The 18,723-nt window shown below is 49.8% G+C and overlaps 1 protein-coding gene and 1 non-coding gene across 3 annotated transcripts; one reads left to right on the forward strand and one right to left on the reverse strand.

The window, feature by feature from the left end:
- Window positions 1-77: 77 nt before the first annotated feature.
- LOC122420209 (carcinoembryonic antigen-related cell adhesion molecule 6-like) lies at window positions 78-10,915 on the reverse strand. 2 transcript variants are annotated; one of them, XM_043435097.1, is made up of 4 exons: window positions 10,762-10,915; window positions 9,564-9,923; window positions 7,110-7,391; window positions 78-593 (listed from the first exon to the last, which is right to left on the reverse strand). In XM_043435097.1, the coding sequence occupies exons 1-4, from the start codon at window positions 10,823-10,825 to the stop codon at window positions 487-489; spliced, it is 813 nt and encodes a 270-aa protein (XP_043291032.1). In that variant the 5' UTR covers window positions 10,826-10,915; the 3' UTR covers window positions 78-486. The 2 variants fall into 2 exon arrangements, with proteins under 2 accessions (XP_043291032.1, XP_043291033.1); XM_043435098.1 differs by lacking the exon at window positions 78-593 and having other exon boundaries at window positions 6,835-7,391.
- LOC122421855 lies at window positions 6,168-6,292 on the forward strand. The gene has a single exon (XR_006263662.1). It is a non-coding gene; the product is annotated as a U6atac minor spliceosomal RNA (small nuclear RNA).
- Window positions 10,916-18,723: the final 7,808 nt, after the last annotated feature.

Raw genomic sequence — 18,723 nt, forward strand, 5'->3', positions numbered from 1 at the left:
AAAAGCACTAAATCCCGTCATGATGACATTACCTCCTCATGTCTTGCAGAAAGCCTCTTATAAAGTAAGCGCTTAATTGCCTTGAACTCCCCCTTCAACGAAATCTTACATATTGACCTTTCCCGACCGCCTCTTCAGAGCAGGTTAGCAGAGCTATCCAAGGTGCTGCCTCCCGGGCTGCAGTCCTCATTTTGCCCCAAATAAAACGTAACTCGCAGCTCTCCAAGTTGTTCACCTTTTTTAGTTGACACCCCTCTAAATCAGATGGGGGTGGGAATAGCCATGTCCAAGAGAGAGGGGGGTTCAGGAAGCATGAAGACCAGGGAAGAGGAGACCCATAAAAATCAGTGCTGAGAAGTAGGGCTTTAGGAAGACTGAGGAACAGATCCAGGCCAGAGATGGAGACGAAGTCTCCTTCCCTCTCCCAAGCAGGGCAGTCAGTCTCGAAGAAAGTGGAACAAGAGGAAAGGCAGCATACCCTACTGTTTATTTGAAAAACAGAAAATACACCAGGGCTGCTATCAGACCCAAACAAACTGAGGTTACAGTCAGGATGCCGACAACAGTACCAGTTGTGAGGTCAAACAGAGAGGCTGTCATGGAAAGAAAAGAAAAGAATGAATGAAAGTGACATTATTTTACAGTGGGAGGTGCTCTACGAAAGAGCCGTCAACATTAAGTAGTCTCTACTTGGGCCTTCAAGAAATCGATTTTCTCTGGGACAGCTGTTGTGTGGTGATTAGGTGACTAGATCCTTGTGATTTTCTTTCTCTCTCCATGTATTTCTAGGTTGGTGGCCAGAGTTGCCTCAGTTCCAATCTGGCCTTTTCTGCACACATATATTTCTGAAAGCTTTGGAAATGTAAGAAGGACTGATGGTTATTTTTGTATGTTACTATTTCCCCCCTTTTCATGGTTTTGTACGTTATAACTTCCCACCTTTTCCTGGGGCTTCCCTGGTGGCTCAGTTGATAAAGAATCTGCCTGCAATGTAGCAGATATGGGTTTGATCCCTGGGTCGGGATGATCCCCTGGAGGAGGAAATGGCAACCCACTCTAGTATTTTTGCCTGGAGAATTCTATGGACAGAGGAGCCTGGGGGGCTACAGTCCATGGGATCGCAAAGAGTAGGACACGACTGAGTGACTAACCCACACATCACTTCCCACCTTTTCATGACTGCATCTTTCTCTGGGTACCAGGTGTGACAGCTATAAATATATGCCTCTCAGGTGTCTTGTGGTGGGCATTTATTGATGGAAAGCCCTCTGAATTCACTGTCCCTTTGCACAGAGAACACCCTTCACACTGGCTCCCGGTAAGGATGTGAATTCAATAATTCTATGAGAAATGATAGGGCCTTCCCTGGTAGCTCAGCTGGGAAAGAATCTCCCTACAATGCAGGAGACCCCGGTTTGATTCCTGGGTTGGGAAGACCTGTTGGAGAAGGGATAGGCTATCCACTGCACTATTCTCACCTGGAGAAGCTCTACACAGTCAGCAAAAACAAGACCAGGAGCTGACTGTGGCTCAGATCATGGACTCCTTATTGTAAAACTCAGACTTAAATTGAAGAAAGTAGTGAAAACCACTAGACCATTCAGGTATGACCTAAATCAAACCCCCTATGATTATACAGAGGAAGTGACAAACAGATTCAAGGGATTAGATCTGATAGACAGAGTACCTGAAGAACTATGGATGGAGGTTCATGACATTGTACAGGAGGCAGTGATCAAGACCATCCCCAAGAAAAAGAAATGCAAAAAGGAAAAATGGTTGCTGAGGAGGCCTTACAAATAGCTGAGAAGAGTAGAGAAACCAAAGGCAAAGAAGAAAAGGAAAGATATACACATCTGAATGCAGAGTTCCAAAGAATAGCAAGGAGAGATAAGAAAACCTTCCTTAGTGATCACTGCAAAGAAATAGAGGAAAACAATAAAATGGGAAAGATTAGAGATCTCTTCAAGAAAATTAGAAATACCAAGGGCACATTTCATGTAAAGATGGGCACAATAAAGGACAGAAATGTTATGGACCTAACAGAAGCAGAAGATATTAAGAAGAGGCGGCAAGAATAAACAGAAGAACCATACAAAAAAGATCTTCATGACCCAGATAACCGCAATAGTGTGATCACTTACCTAGAGCCAGACATCCTGGTATGCAAAGTCAAGTGGGCTTTAGGAAGCATGACTACAAGCAAAGCTAGTGGAGGTGATGGAATTCCAGTTCCAGCGACTTAATTGAACTGATGAGAAATGATCTTCCTCCATGGGTAACTTTAGCTCAAGGACTCCCCATCAGCTTTGCAGACACTCTCTAAAACTGCACTGCAGCCTAAAACTTCCTTCCTTCTCTTTCTTTTTCACTTGGGTCAGATATGCCTTGTGGTCTGAGGACCTTCCCAGGCTCCTCCCACTCCTGCCCCACTTTCCAAACAGGCATTCTCCCAGTAAATGTCTTGTATGTCTAGTGCCATCTTGGCTGCATCTGAAGGATGAAAAGTATCATATCAGACAAGAAACCTTGCAGTCAAATCCTTTTTTTTTCTTCTCCCATATTTAGTCAGTAACATGTTCCTATGAGTCTTTTGTTTTATCCTTTCCCTCCCTTCCAATATGTAATGTTGTTTGCATCATTTTCTCTTATTTCTGTTTTCTTCACTAGCTAACTCAAATCTGAAGATGAATGCTGATGTTAGCTATTGTTATGAGGTACTTATTATATGACAGACTCTCTGCTATATACTTTACACATACCACATTTGATTCATATAATAACCCTGCCAGGTCAACACTCAGTTCAGTTCAGTCCCTCAGTCGTGTCCGACTCTTTGCGACCCCATGGTCTGCAGCACACCAGGCTTCCCTGTCCGTCACCAACTCCCAGAACTTGCTCAAACTCATGTCCATCGAGTCAGTGATGCCATCCAACCATCTCATCCTCTGTTGTCCCCTTCTCCTGCCTTCAATCTTTCCCAGCATCAGGGTCTTTTCCAATGAGTCAGTTCTTTGCATCAGGTGGCCAAAGTATTGGAGTTTCAGCTTTAGCATCAGTCCTTCCAATGAATATTCAGGACTGATTTCCTTTAGGATTGACTGGTTGGATCTTCTTGCAGTCCAAGGGATTCTCAAGAGTCTTCTCCAACACTACAGTTCAAAACCATCAATTCTTTGGCACTCAGCTTTCTTTATAGTCCAACTCCCACATCCATACATGACTGCTGGAAAAACCATAGCTTTGACTAGATGGACCTTTGTTTGTCTCTGTTTTTTAATATGCTGTCTAGGTTGGTCATAGTTTTTCTTCCAAGGAGTAAGTCTTTTAATTTCATGGCTGCAGTCACCATCTGCAGTGATTTTGGAGCCCAAGAAAATAAAAGTCTGTCACTGTTTCCACTGTTTCCTCATCTATTTGCCATCAAGTGATGGGACCAGATGCCATGATCCTCGTTTTTTGAATGTTGTGTTTTAAGTCAGCTTTTTCATTCTCCTCTTTCACTTTCATCAAGAGGCTCTTTAGTTCCTCTTCACTTTCTGCCATAAGGGTGGTATCATCTGTGTATCTGAGGTTATTGATATTTCTCCTGGCAATCTTGATTCCAACTTATGCTTCATCGAGCCTGGCATTTCACATGATGTACTCTATATATAAGTTAAATAAACAGGGTGACAATATACTGCCTTGACATACTCCTTTCCCAATTTGGAACCAGTCTGTAGTTCCACGTCCGGTTCTAACTGTTGCTTCTTGACCTGCATACAGATTTCTCAGGAGGCAGGTAAGGTGGTCTGGTATTCCCACCTCTTAAGAATTTTCCACAGTTTGTTGTGATCCACACAGTCAAAGGCTTTGGTGTGATCAATAAAGCAGAAGTAGATGTTTTTCTGGAATTCTCTTGCTTTTTCTATGATTCAATGGATTTTGGCAATTTGATTTCTGGTTCCTCTGTCTTTTCTAAATCCTGCTTGAACATCTGGAATTTCACAGTTCATGTACTGTTGAAGCCTGGCTTGGAGAATTTTGAGCATTACTTTGCTAGCGTGTGAGATGAATGCAATTGTATGGTAGTGTGAACATTCTTTGGCATTGCCCTTCTTTGTGACTGGAATGAAAACTGACCTTTTCCAGTCCTGTGGCCACTGCTGAGTTTTCCCAGTTTGCTGGCATATTGAGTGCAGGTCAACATTATTCCACTTGATAGATGAAAAACCCGAGACTTCCAGTGATGATAAAAAAAAAAAGGTACCCAAAGTCATATAACTAATAAGAGGTGGATCTAGTGTAGTCCTTGACTGTAGGAATACCTGATTTTATAGAGCCCAATGGTAGTAATAGTAATAATAGCATTTAATAGTTACAGAACATTTCCTCAGCGTGTGGCATTTTACTAAGGGTTTAATTGAATAGTACGTTAAATCTTTGAAACAATGACATGAAGCAGAGACTTTTTAGTATGATTTCAGTTGAGGACTCTGAGGCTCAGTGAAGTTAAGAATCTCATGCAAGAATTTATAATTGTAATTATATTACAATTAAAAAAGAAGAAAGATCTCAAATCAAAAACCAAATGTTACAACTGAAGGAACCAGCAAAAGAAGAACAAACCATACCATAAGCTAGCAGAAGGAAAGACAAAATAACAGAGTGGAGATAAATAAAATAGAGAATGGAAAAGTAATAGAGAAAAAACAATAAAACAAGAAATTGGTTCTTCAGAAAAGAATAAGAAAGGCTTCCCTGGTGGCTCAGTGGTAAAGAATTTGTCTGCCAATTCAAGAGACATCGGTTTGACTCTTGATCTGGGAAGATCCCACACGCCGCAGAGCAGCTGAGCCTGTGCTCCACAACTACTGAGCCTGTGCTCTAGAGCCACGGAGCTGCAGTTACTGAGCCCATGGGCTGCAACTACTGAAGTCCGCAGGCCCTAGAGGCCATTCTCCAGAACAAGAGAAGCCACCGCAATGAGACTCCCGTGCACTGCAACTGGAGAGTAAACCCCACTCACCACAGCTCGAGAAAAGCCAACACAGCAATGAAGATCCAGCACAGCAAAGAAAATAAATAACTGGGGGCAAAAGATGAACAATTTTGACAAAACTTTAACTAGACTGATCAAGAAAAACAGAGAAGATTCAGATTACTAAAATCAGGAAGGAAAGTCGGGACATTGCTACTAATTCTCAAGAAATGATGAGTTATAGGAGTATTATGAATAATTGCATGCCAACAAATTGCATAACTTCAGTAAAATGGACAAATTCCTAGAAACACAGATGCTACCAAAGTGGAATCACAAAGACTGCGACCCCATGGACTGTAGCCCGCCAGGCTCCTCTGTCCATGGACTTCTCCAGGCAAGAATACTGGAGTGGATTGCCATGCCCTCCTTCAGGAGAATCTTCCTGACCCAGGGATTGAACCTGTGGCTCTTACATTTCCTGCCTTGGCAGACAGGTTCTTTACTACTCACGCTACCTGGGAAGCTCCAGTGTTATAGAGGCCATATATTAAAACCCGCATCTAACACCATTCTAAGTGTGAAAGACTGAAAGTTTTCCCTCTAAGATCAAGAACAAGATAAGGATGCCTACTTTTGCCACTTCTATTCAAAACAATATTAAAAGTAATAGACAGGACTTCCCTGGTGGCTTAGTGGTAAAGAGTCCACCTGCCAATGCAGGAGACATGGGTTCCACCCCAGTCTGAGAAGATCCCATATTCAATGGAGTAATTAAGCCTATGCGAAAAAGCCCACACAGCTACAAAGACCCAGCCCGGCCAAAAATAAATTAAAAAATTATTTTTAAAATTAATTAATAAAAAAGTGCCCATTGCATTAAGAACCTATACCAGGTATCTCATTTAATTCTAATAAAACTTTGTGAATTACAAAAAATAGCATTTAAAAAAAGTAATAGACCAGTGCCAAAGAAAGAAAAAAGAAAAGATACTGAAATTGTAAATTAAGAAGCAAAATTAACTGTTTGCAGAGGATGTGGCCTTATATATTAACAGAAAACCCTAATTTCACAAAAAACTGTTAGGTCTAATAAACATTTTTGATAGAGCTTCAGGATATGAAACCAACACATAAATGCAGTTGTATTTGTATATATGAACAGTGAACAATATGAAAAGAAAGTTTTAAAACTTCCCTTTATATATTTTACGAAGGAGATAAGCCTAACACTCCCCTTAACAAAAATGGCAGAGGCCTTTGGACCTGACAATATGCATACAGTTAAGGCATTGCTACCTGAATCATAGTATCTAACCACCATTTTTATAAAAATAAATTCCACTTACAACAGCATCAACAAGAATAAAATTTAGGAATCTTGGAGCTGACAGACTTGTACAAGAGAAACTAAAAAAAAATTTTTTTCAAAGGAAAAACATAGTATAAGAAATTAAAGAAGATATGAATAAATGTAAAGTGTTTATGGACTGGAAGACTTAATATTGCTTAGATGACAGTACTAAGCAAGGTGTACTGGATAGATGTGGGTAACGACTGCAAAACAACATGAATGGACTTAATACCACTGAGCTATAAACTTCAAAATTATTTACATGATAAATCTTACATTTTTTTTTTTTTACCTTATAAAGACAGTGTACCAGAAAAAAAAAATCTTGTGTAAGGTCACAGAGTAAATGCCAGCCCCAGGATTAGAAACTTACTGTATTTTTTTTTCTGTGTGTGTGTGTGTGTGTGTGCATGTTTGTGTGTGTGTTAGTCGCTCAGTCCTGTCCAACTCTTTGCGACCCCCTGGACTGTAGCCCGCCAGGCTCCTCTGTCCATGGAATTCTCTAGGCAAGGATATTGGAGTGGGTAGCCATTCCCTTCTCCAGGGGAATCTTCCCAACTCAGGGATCAAACTTGGATCTCCTACATTGCAGGCAGATTCTTCATCCTCTGAGCCACCAGGGAAGCCCCTCCACCTTTTTTTTCAGAGATGGAGTTATTAAGATTTTGCTGGCTTTTTATTGTAATGGTCTCCTCACTGATATTCTGCCTGCTGTGACCTCAAGCCATCGTGCCTCCCATTGGTGGAGCCATCCTGCTGGGAAGGTGGAACACAGGACACGCAGTCACTTACATTTCTTCACCTTCAGCTCAAAGATCCCACTTCTGTTGAAAGTGCCTATGTTGGAGATCTCACACTGATACTTCCCCGCATTCTCCTTCTTGATGGGGTCTATGGTGAGTTTCTTCCCGTCCTCGGACAGGAAGATGTTCTTTGCGGCTTTTATATACTGGCCGTTGAAGATCCACTGGATGCTGATGTCAGTTTCGTTTGTGTTACAGGTAATGACCACCTTGTTCTCTTTATCTCTGTCCATGGGGTCGCTGACTTGGATGGAGGGCTGCTGCAGCAGGCCTGTGGAGAGAACAGAGAGGTGACTGAGACTAGGTCAGTGGCCTGGGGCCATGCTCCTTCCTCAGGTGTCTTAGCCACTGCCGGGGCCCAGTGAGCTCTGCAAAGGCGACCCCGAGGAGGACCCTGAGCCTGTGAACAAGGTCGTGGGTCTCTCTTCAAGAGAGGATGTGTAAGGAGAAGGCTCCCTTTCCTCCCTCACCCCAACAATACCTCGATGACCCTGACCCGTCCATGAGACATCTCTGTAGTACCTTCTCAACCTGTGTATACAGCATCCTCAGCCTAAAGTGAAATTTTTCCTGTGAACTTTGATGGACCCTTTCCTAGAATTTCCTTTGGTTCTAAAAAGTTTCAGGTCTCATTCGTTATATACCCTTCTGTGTATGTTATGGAAGACAGTTGTGCCACACCTGTGTTTCTGTGGGGCCGAGAGAACTTTACACAAAGCAGGAAAGGCAATTATTTCTCTTTAAAAAATTTATTACTGGCTTTCCCGGAGAATCAGAGGTAAAAGATCCGCCTGCCAATGCAGGAGACGTGGGTTCGATCCCTAGGTTGGGAAGATCCCCTGGAGAAGGGCATGGCAACCCACTTCAGTGTTCTTGCCTGGGAAATCCCATGGACAGAGAAGCCTGGAGGGTTATGGTCCATGGAGTCACAGAGTCAGACCTGACTGAGCAACTAAGAAACAACAACAAAATAATTTATTAGGGAATGAGGATGACCATGTCCAGTCTCCCGGTCTAGATGTATATAGTGACAGTGACCCTCTGAGCTTGGTACAATCTTGTTGGAAAGATTTCCAACCACAACCACCCCTCATTTTCCATCACTCTGCGTCTGAGACATTAATGTGTTACTCCCATCATAAAATGATGACAGCAGAAGCTCATTCTCCTGGTAACCTGGGAAAAGTGGCTCGTGCTGGAGCCCCACAGAGGCTGCTGCTCCCAGATTTCTGAGTCCTTTACTATCGCCTAAGAGGGTGTGCCTGGCCACAAGCCAGGCTGGGAACAGGGTAGTCAGTCAATTGGGGAAATACCTGTGGAAGGCTTAAGGGCGGGGGAGGGGGGGTGGTGGCGGTGGCAGGGGCTTCCCTGATGGCTCAGCTGGTAAAGAGCCTGCCTGCCAATGCAGGAGACATAAGAGATGTGAGTTCGATTCCTGGGTCGGGAAGATTCTCTGGAGAAGGAAACAGCAACCTGCTCTAGTATTTGTGCCCTGAGAATCCCATGGACAGAAGAGCCTGGCAGGCTACAGTCCATCGGGTCGTGAAGAGTTAGACATGACTGAGCGCACATGTTTGCATCTAAGGGCAGGGAAGCTGTGCAGAGCAGGGCCAGTCCTTGATGGAATGAAGGAGAAAGAAGGTAAGACACATGGAAAGATCAGAGAGTGAGAAATGTCCATTTACAAGCGACTTTAAAGTGGGGGTTTCAAGTGACTTCAAACATCCAGAGGTCCAAGAGCCCCACCACTGCCCAGAAGCAGGCCCCCTGCCCCCCACCCCTGGAAACCCTCCCACAGCAGAGCAGCCCCACAGCCACGGTGAGACTCGGCTCCCAGTGCGCTTTAGGGGCAGGTGGTCAGAGGATAAAACACCGGTCCCCTCCCTGGAGAGACAGGCGGCAGGCGTGGCCAGAGCCTCCTAGGACTCTGCATCCAGAGAGACCTTGGCCTCAGGGAGCTGGGAATCATCCGCCCCAGTCAGCCCCGCCTGGGAGGCCAACACCCACCAGCGGCACAGGTTCTCCGTGGTCACTGGAGCCGGGACCCTGGGACAGGGTCTGGGGAGGGGCTTCCCTGTGGGCCTGAGCTTCTCTGTGAGGATCCCTCAGGTCAGGCCCCTACTGAGACCTGCAGGTTCCTCCTCAGGGTCATGGTCTCAGGGAGGGACCCAGGGGGGCTGGACTGAGAGTTCTCTCCCTCTGCTGAGTGCCTCCCATCAGACCGTCCTTCTTTCTGCAGTGTCTGCAGGGTCCAGATCCCCTGAGTGGAATTCTGACCCATTGGAGTTTGTCTCCACTGTGTGTGTCCTGCACTAAGTCTTCAAACCCCAACACAGCACGTAATGTAGAGGGAGATGGAGGCACCATTCGGGTCTGTCAGTCCTGCGAGTGTGAACAGAATTCACCTCACCCAACACCCTGAGGTCAGAGAGGAAGCACTCACTGTATACTTGGAGATCTCCAGATGCCGAAACGTTTGTTAAATCAGCCTTTACAGTGATCACAGTGTAGGTTCCTGAGTCCCGCTTCTTGACAGACTGGATTATCAGGGAGCCATTGGGTTTTATTGTCTCTCGACCGGTGTTTGCAGGCCCAGGTGTAAATGAATTGTTAAGTACCTGGTAGACGTCAATTGCAGTTGCTCTATCTACCCTGTTCCCTCTGAACCAGCCATAGCCTAGGACAAGCCCTTCTTTTCCGAGGATGTTGAAAACAACGACCGACCCTTCTGCAGCCAGTGGGGGCACCGTGTCAACAGTGAGGCGGGCAGTGGTGGGCGGGGGCCAGAAGGATAAGAGCACGACTTGGAGGGAAGAGAGAGAAACCAGTTAATATTCTGACCTGTGTGGGGGATGGGGAAATGGTGCCCCGGGTTCTGAGCAGCTCTCTTCATCCCTCAGCCTTGGGGGTGTGTGTGTGTGTGTGTGTGGTTCAAGGTCAGCAGCATGACCCCATCACTTCAGCCCCTCTGGGGTCGTTTTTTCCTCTCTTTTCCCAGTTGTCCCCCGGCTCACTCCCTCACTGCCCTCACACACCTGCTCACACTCAGGGGCTCTTGGGAGATGCCCCCCACCACCTGCTCTAAAGACCCTCCGTGTTCACTTGCTGACCCTTCCCTGTCTGTTTCCTGCATGACACCTGTCAGCACCTGACAGCACATTCTAGATCTCTCTGCTTGTCTGTCTTCCTCCCCACAGAGTGTAAACTCCGTGAGAGCAGGGGCTTGTCTGATTTTCTTGTACCCCAATTCCTGGTGAAGGAACCTCTACAGCCTGGTGTTTGTCCTTTTAGGAGTTGTAGAAAAGGGTGTTGTCTAAGTGTCCTGGTATATTCTTTCTGGAGTAACACCCAGACATAAATTGTTATTATTGCCATCAGTCTTCAACAGTTATTGCTCGGTGAAGAATAATTTCTTAAATAACTTCTAAAACCTACACCATTTGAGGTCTTCCCGCCCCTCACCAACTCTAGTTCATGGAGTCTCCTGTGGCTGAGCCCCCCACCCTCCCTGCTCCCCGCCCTCTGCCCTCAGGCCTGAACAGAAGTCCTCTGTCCCCTCTCAGAGCCCCGTCTCCCTCAGAGACCAGCCAGTCTCTTGTTCTCCAGTCTCTGCCCACCCCCTGAAAATTGGCCCCTCTCACCTGCCAGGAGGATCCTGTTCCAGGGGACATGCCTCCTGCTTGCAGGGCCTGACGGGGGTTCCATGGGGTCTGCTGTCTGCTGGCCCCTCTCTCTGTGAGGAGAACTTCCGGTCCAGAAACGCTCACAGTCCCTGCAGTCGCTGTGTGAGCTCTGCTGTCCTTCCCGCTCTGTGCTGGGCCTCCTCCCGGGGCAGGAGCACTTGGCTGGGTCACGTGGCCCGGGGGCGGGGCCTCTGCGCAGGCCCCTCCCACTCCCTCCCCATCATCCTTCCCTCCCTAGTGGCCCCGCCCCCTTCCCCTTCTGTCTTTCTATTCCCTGAACTCTGCTGAGTCCTCTGCCTTCTAGAGCAGTGATTCTCCACCCACCCACACAAACACATCCACACATCCACACAGACACCTACACACACATACACCTACAACACACCTACAACAGACACACACACCTACACACCCTTACACACCCACACACACATTCCTACACACACACACCCCTACACACACTCTTACACACCCCTACACACCCCTACACACACACACTCCACACACCTATACACACACACACCTACAAACACACATCTATACACACCTCTGCACACACACCCCTGCACACACATCCCTACACACACACATCCCTACACATACACCCCTACACACACACTTGCGTGGACAAGCACAAACCTGGGGTGTCCAGTTCCGGGGTCCCCATTCCTCTGGACCAGATGCACACACAGCCTCCCCCACAGCCCTCCCTCATCCCCTCTGGCTTTTCCCTTCAGAGCAGGAGCCTGGCGGGGGAGGCGCATCAGGAACTCCTGTCACAGGGACATCATCCCCACGATGCATGGGAATCACCTGTGGAGCTTCATGAAGACTGCGAACCCCCAGGTGACACCTTCGAAATGTTTTAGCAGTCGCTCAGGTCATATGCTTGCCCAGCCTGGCTGAGACTTCATAATGTGGGGCGGGGCAGCCTCTCCCCAACTTCAATGCACAGGGAGGGTCTGCAGATCCTGTTAAAATGCAGAGCCTGATTCAGCAGGGGTGGGGTGGACCTGAGAGTCTGCATCTAACAAGCTCTCAGGTGATGCTGACCATACTGGACTGTGGAGCACACTTTCAATAGCAAGGCTGATGGTGACAAGTCAACCGAGAGGCCGCCGCCCTCCCCCCACTGTCGGCCTCTGCCGTGTTCTGGTCTGGGGTCTGCCAGCATGACACAGAAACCCTGGGATCTCCAAAATTGGTGATAATTTCTGTGGTGACATAGAAACCCAGATGGGTGCCCCAGGTCTTCCCATTGTTCTCAAATATCTGAGAAGGTTAAGGTTATAGATGACTCTGGAGGAGAGAAAGGGGTCAGCTGAGTGATGACTGGTGAGGGGACCTGACCTCCACCTTAGAGTGTCACCAGCCTGGAGTCTGTTTTCAGGGACAGAGACCCAGACCTGGGTGTCAGAAGAGCTGCAGTTTGCAGGTGAGAAGGGAAAGGTTTCCTGTGTGTCCTGGGAAGAGAGGAACCTGGTGCTGGGGGGTGGGCTGACTGTGGGCTCCCTGGTCCTCGGAGGAAGTGTTTGGGGAGACCCTCCTGCTTCATGTCTTGGCTCATAAACTGTCCATGTTCCTCCCTGCCATTAGAGGTAGCCCTGTCACCCTAGCTGATTTTCCTGTGGTCACTGTGACCTTTCCCATGGGTGGTGCCAGGCAGGGATGGGCGCTAGTGTGGCAGGGTGTCCTTAGGCCCGTAGAAGGAGCGTGGGGCACAGAGCAGGCACAATAGGAGGGGCCCCGAGGGTCTGTTTAGAGGGAAGGGTGGATTTCAGGCTCCTTCTCCACCTCCTTCAGTTCAGTTCAGTCACTCAGTCATGTCTGACTCTTTGCAACCCCATGGACTGCAGCACGCCAGGCCTCCCTGTCCATTGCCAGCTCCCAGAGTTTACTCAAACTCATGTCCATTGAGTTGGTGATGCCATCCATCCATCTCATCCTCTGTCGTCCCCTTTTCTTCCTGCCTTCAATCTTTCCCAGCATCAGGGTCTTTTCACATGAGTCAGTTCTTCGCATCATGTGGCCAAAGTATTGGAGTTTCAGCTTTAGCATCCGTCCTTCCAATGAATATTCAGGACTGATTTCATTTAGGATGGACTGGTTGGATCTCCTTGCAATCCAAGGGACTCGAGAGTCTTCTCCAACACCACAGTTTGAAAATATCAATTCTTCGGTGCTCAGCTTTCTTTATAGTCCAGCTCTCACATCCATACATGACTACTGGAAACACCATAACTTTGATGGACCTTTGTTGGCAAAGTAATGTCTCTGCCTCCTTAACCAAAGTGAAGTTCACCTGTTAATTTCTTGTATGTTCTCTGTCTGACCCGATGTCACCCCCTGGAGGTCATGAGCAGACCTGGGGCCAGTGTCTGGATGTACCAGGTATGCTGATCAGGCTCCAAAGGGTGTGAGCCAGACCTGAGCCCCGGGCAGAGGCGGGCTCTGACCCCCAGCCTGGGGCTGGTCAGCTGGGGTCCTGGTCACTGTGGGTGCCCAGGCTTCCTGACTCCATCCCAGCGTAGGTTGAGCCCAGGGAGATGATGGGCGTTATCCAGTGTGAGGAGAACCATCCATCCAGGTGGACGTGTGCTCAGGAGGAGCTCTCAGTCCCTGAGACTTCAAAGGAAGGGCCGGTGGGGGAGTCTCTGGGGCTTTGGGGAGAGGGTGGCGGCCTGTGGGCTGGACCCCAGAAGGCCCTGTTCTTGCCCCTCTCACAGCATTGGGGCTGCCCTCAAGTCGTCTGTTTCCCCATCAGTGGTCTGTTCTTGGCCTCCCCACGGTACCAGGACCTGGGGCAGCTCCACCTGGAGACTCTGTCACACAGGCTCCCCTGTCAGGGGATGGGAGACCCTCCTGGGACCCCAGCCCCTCTGAGATGGAGCAACTGCAGAAGCTGGGCTCGCCTCTTCCACGCTGCTCTGGAAGTTCCCCAACTTTCCCCAGATGCCTGGGGAGGCTGAGATGTCTTCAGGGTCCAGACCCAGGTGTCCTCACAGATCAGGGGCCTTGTGATGAGGAGCTGCTCTCCTTTTCCTGTGAGTTCACACTGGGGCTTCCCCCTCCCCAGGGTGACTCTTGATGGGATGGAAGATTGGGAGTCTGAGCCAGGTCAGGTCTCCATGAGAAGGGGAAGGTCTCAAGCTGCTGGCCCAGGCCTTCTAGAGAGACTACAAGATTCTTCCCCAGTAGAGATGGGAGGGGGTGTGATTATCTCAGAATGAGCAGCTGTCTGACTCCTCACAGTTAAGAGGACCCTGTCATCTCCCTGGGTCAGGAAGATTCCCTGGAGAAGGAGATGGCAACCCACACCAATATTCTTGCCTGGAGAATCCCACGGACAGAGGAGCCTGGCAGGCTCCAGTCCATAGGGTCACAGAGGGTTGGACATGACTGAAACGACTTAGCACTTAGCGTGTCCTCTCTCCTGATTCCTCGAGGAATCAAGTCCTGTCATGGAGCAGCAGCCGTAGACACTTGCAGATCTCCTCCCAGGCTGATGCCAGTGCCCCTGTGTCCCCAGGAAATATTCTCTGACCTTTGGGTGTCACACTAGGGGTGGACCATACCACCACCAAAATGGATGTGGTATCCCTCATCCATTTTATGAGTGTTTATTGATCATCTATGACTGAGTGCACACATGCTGTTGAATATCTTGTCTGGCTTCCATTTCATCATTCCAGAGCAGAACCTTCTGTTCAGAGCTCCCCGTGGTCTCAAGGAAGTAACTGTTAGTTGCTCAGTTGTGCCCGACTCTTGGCAACCCCATTGACTACAGCCCACCAGGCTCCTCTGTCCATGGGATTCTCCAGCCAAGAATACTAGAGTGGGTTGTCATTTCCTTCTCCAGAGGATCTTCCCAATTCGGGGGTTGAAACCGAGTTTCCTGCATTGCAGGCAGATTCTTTTTTTTTTTTTTTTTTCTAATTTTTTAAATTTTTTTTTTTTGCAGGCAGATTCTTTACCATCTGAACCACCAGGGAAGACCCGATGAACACATTTGCCGTCAGGGGCTTAACGTGGAAGTCCCTTGCCCTGGCTCCGCCCCCAGGTCTCCTAGTTGGCTCTCAAAGAAGAGTGAGTCCTCATTATCACTCTGCCTCCCATCCCTGAGTTGCCCGAGGTCTCACACAGCCTCCCTGGCACAACAGTCTGGGTGCTGGGTGCTCTTGAAGCCGAGTCGACCACAACCCAGAGCTTCAGCTGATTCTTCTAGTACCGGGGAGAAGGTCCAGGTGATGGCATCAGGCAGTCTGTAGGAAGTTGCCTCCGAGGCTTGACGACCACCACTTGAGGGAACTGGTGGGTTCCTCCCAGTGGCATCTTGGCAGGGGGCGCAGATCAGGTGCTTGAGGTGTTCGGGTGCCCATGAGACCTGAGGGTAGAATCACTGCCTTCCAGTAGGATTAAGCTTCAGGAGTTTCTGATGTCCCTGGACAAGGCTGGAGGTGAAGCCTATGGTTCTGGTGATGTTTTAGACTGAGCGACTAAAAGAGCCAGAGACCGCCCTGGGCAACCGCAGGGCCCTGCATCCAGCAATTAGCCCCCCAGTGAATTCAGGGGCTTCGTGGCTGAAAGCCAGCTCAGGGGACAGGTGGGGGTGGCTTCTCTGTTGTCCTGAGGACCAGCAGAGCCCGAGCCTCAGCTTATCCTGCCACTGGTCACAGGCAGTTGGCTCTGGGAGACGGCCCAGGAGCAACCTCCAGTTTTTCACTTGACTTTAAGTGGAAATGAAAGTGAAAAGTGAAAATGTTAGTCAGTCAGTTGTGTCTAACTCTTCGCCACACTATGGTCTGTAGCCCACCAGGCTCCTCTGTCCATGGGTTTCTCCAGGCAAGAATACTGGAGTGGGTTGCCATTCCTTTCTCCAGGGGATTTTCCTGACCCAGGAATCAAACCCACATCGCTTACATCTCTTGCATTCACAAGCAGGTTCTTTACCACTAGTGCCACAGGCAGCCATAAATTAACCCCCCCAAATATGCCTCCTGAACCCGACTGTGCCCTTTGTCCAAGGTCAGCCCCAGTCTCAGCTCCCCGGGGTCCTCTTTGCACCTCTTCTAGCACGATCAGTCCACTAGAGGGCACTCACGCTCCGCTTTTGCCATCACCTGAGGCCAATGCAGGTGTGTTCACTGCCACAACCAACAGCCCTCAATCACTCTCTAGGTTTGCTGGGGGCGAAGCTCCTGGGACAGACATCAGGGTCCTCCAGGAAGAACCTCATCTGGAGGAGGTGGCAGGGTGGACGGATGACCTGGAACCCATCGCAGGACCCAAGTCACTGCTGCAGGGGACAGCTTCAGGCACAGAGGGCAGTGTGGGCTGGACACGGGTGCCCAGACACCTAGGCCACCGGCGCGGGCACTGGGGGAAACAGCTGTGAGCCTGCAGCCCCATCACTGAGGATCTGTGCATGTGGCCTTGGCTGGGCTGCTGAGGAACCTTCCAGAATGGACCCCCCACAGCAGGAGACGAGTCCTCCTGGGCACTTCAGGAGCCCCATGCCAGGAAGAGTCAGGGGAGATGCGTCCATCATTGCGGCACAGGTTCTTCCGAGGCCTGAGGGAGCAGGTGGGGTCCCAGGTTCACCATCAACCCCAGATTAGGACCCAGGGTGCTGGGACGGTGAGGTCCTGCCACCCCGCCTCTCATGACACCACTCCTACGCTTGACACCCCTCCCCACTCCCCGCAGTGCCCACCCCTCTGAAACCATCTGTCCACCACTGTTCCATCTCAGCCCTCACAGCATACTCTGAGTGAGTCTGTCACTCAGACTGTCCCCAAGACATCACGTGGGACACTCCATCCCTTTGCTTTGATCCTGATGCCTGTCTGGGGCTGTGCAGGGTCCTTGAATTTCCAGTTCCCTGGATATAGTGGACACAGTTACAGTTCATGCATGCCTTCCCTTATTAATCAAATGAATGTTTGAATACCTGTGTGCCTGACTCTGCAATTGTGGGGTAGACAAAGTGGACACAGCCAGCTCGCAGGGAACTCACAGGCTAGCCGGGGTGACAGTAAGGATCACTTCCAACCTCTTGAGGGCTTGTAGCACCAAACACCCTCCTACACTCTCCCGACCTCATAATTGCCCAGTGATAGGCACTCCTGTCATTATGCCCATTTTATAGCTCAGGAAGTTGAGGCAGGGAGGGAGGGAGCCTCTGTCCAGTGTACCACCCCCTCACAGCTGAGGGACCAGGTCTCCAAGGCCCGTTTCCTGATCACTGTCTTGCCTCTGGGCACTCTGTCCTGTCTGTGAAGCTGTGTCCTGCAGTGACAAGGAATGCCCTCGGGCCCCAGTGTGAGCTCTGAGCCTTCCTGTGTGTGTCTAGAGCCAGCTCCACTTCTACCCTTGGCTACTAATGATGTCTATGGCAGGGAGGGCGATGAGTCTGGGGTCTCTGGGTCCGAGGGCTAAGTCAGCTTCTTTCCTGCAGAGGAGATTCCCATAGGTCTTCACGTGGGTCGACACTCCTAATCCAGCAAGGACTTCATGTGGGCCTGAGGCTGGCAGCATGTCTTGTCTGTCAGTTTCTCCAGCCTGCTGAGACTTGTAAATAATGTGACACCCTAGGGAACCTTGGGGGCAGCTCTTCTTTCTCCCAAGTGAAGGTTAAAAGTGAAAGTTTAATCTCTCAGTCGTGTCCAACTCTTTTTGACCTCATGGGCTGTCGCCCGTCAGGCTCCTCTGTCCATGGGATTCTCCAGGCAAGAATACTGGAGTGGGTTGCCATTCCCTTCTACAGGGGATCTTCCCAACCCAGGGATTGAACTTGGGTCTTCTACACTGCAGGCAGATTCTTCACGGTCTGAGTCACCAGGGAAGCCGAAGTGAAGGTCAGGCTGTCCCAAGTCGACCCACAACCCCTTGTCCTAAGAGTAGGAGTCAGGAAACTGAGGGTGGACTGGCCATAGATGAGCAGATTGAGTGAAGAACGCTGGAACAGGGCTGTTTGAAGCTGTACTTCACCCCTCCTCCAGGCATGCCCCTTCCTCCTACCTTTCCCTGACTCACTGCCTAACTTCCTCTTTGGGCCAGAGCTTCTAAACCTCTCCCCCATTACCGTCTCAAGAGCGTCAGAGACAGGAAAATCGCACTTGAACCATTTCCCACGTTGGAAACGCCGAGGGCAGGAGTCGCCCACAGTCATGCAGCAAGTCTGGAGCCGGAGAGGGAACCCTGGTTCGGGACACTCACATTCTGGACTCTCCTCCCAAGATCCAATAGTCTCTATGCTGGGTGTGATATTTTGTTCACACATCACCCCCTTCTCTCAATGGATTATCCCCGCACCCACCCAGTGAGCCAGTCCATGGGCTCCCCACTTCTCGTGGCGGCGGGCCAGGGCCCTCTGTCCTGCTTCTCGTGGGATGTCTAAGGTACCATCAGGGCCACTCCCCAGCCCCGCCCGCTCACCCTTGCTTTGCCTTTTAGCCATCACGGTGGTGGCTGTGGCTCTTGGACCCCCCTTGGGCCCTTTTCCAGGCTGGGTCCCCTGACTTACTTCCTGAGATCATACCCCATGTGGCCACAGGCCTGGAAGGGCTGGGACTCCCCAGGACGCGTGTCCTCCTGCATCCCAGAGAACTGGGCACCCCAGAGAACTGAAAGGCTGCCCCTGCCTGGTGTCTGGCCTGGCCTGCGTGGAAACCCGCCCGGTCGGCGAGGCGCCTGCCCCAGTGGTGCTCAGAGTTCTGGGCCTGGGGGATGAGCACCCACCCTCGCCCACAGCCTTTCTTGGTTTCTGTTTGATTCCCCCGTGTGCCCGCGGGGAGGTGGCCTGGAGCCGAACAAGGAATCCGAGGCTGGCTGGGGATCCTGGTGCCACCAGCCACCCCTACTGCCCAGCCCCCTACAGGCTCCCTCTCTTCTCTAGGCCTCAGCTTCCTCCTCCATCAA

This window comes from Cervus canadensis, chromosome 18 (genome assembly GCF_019320065.1).
Source record: "Cervus canadensis isolate Bull #8, Minnesota chromosome 18, ASM1932006v1, whole genome shotgun sequence".
Taxonomy (NCBI): Eukaryota; Metazoa; Chordata; class Mammalia; order Artiodactyla; family Cervidae; genus Cervus; species Cervus canadensis.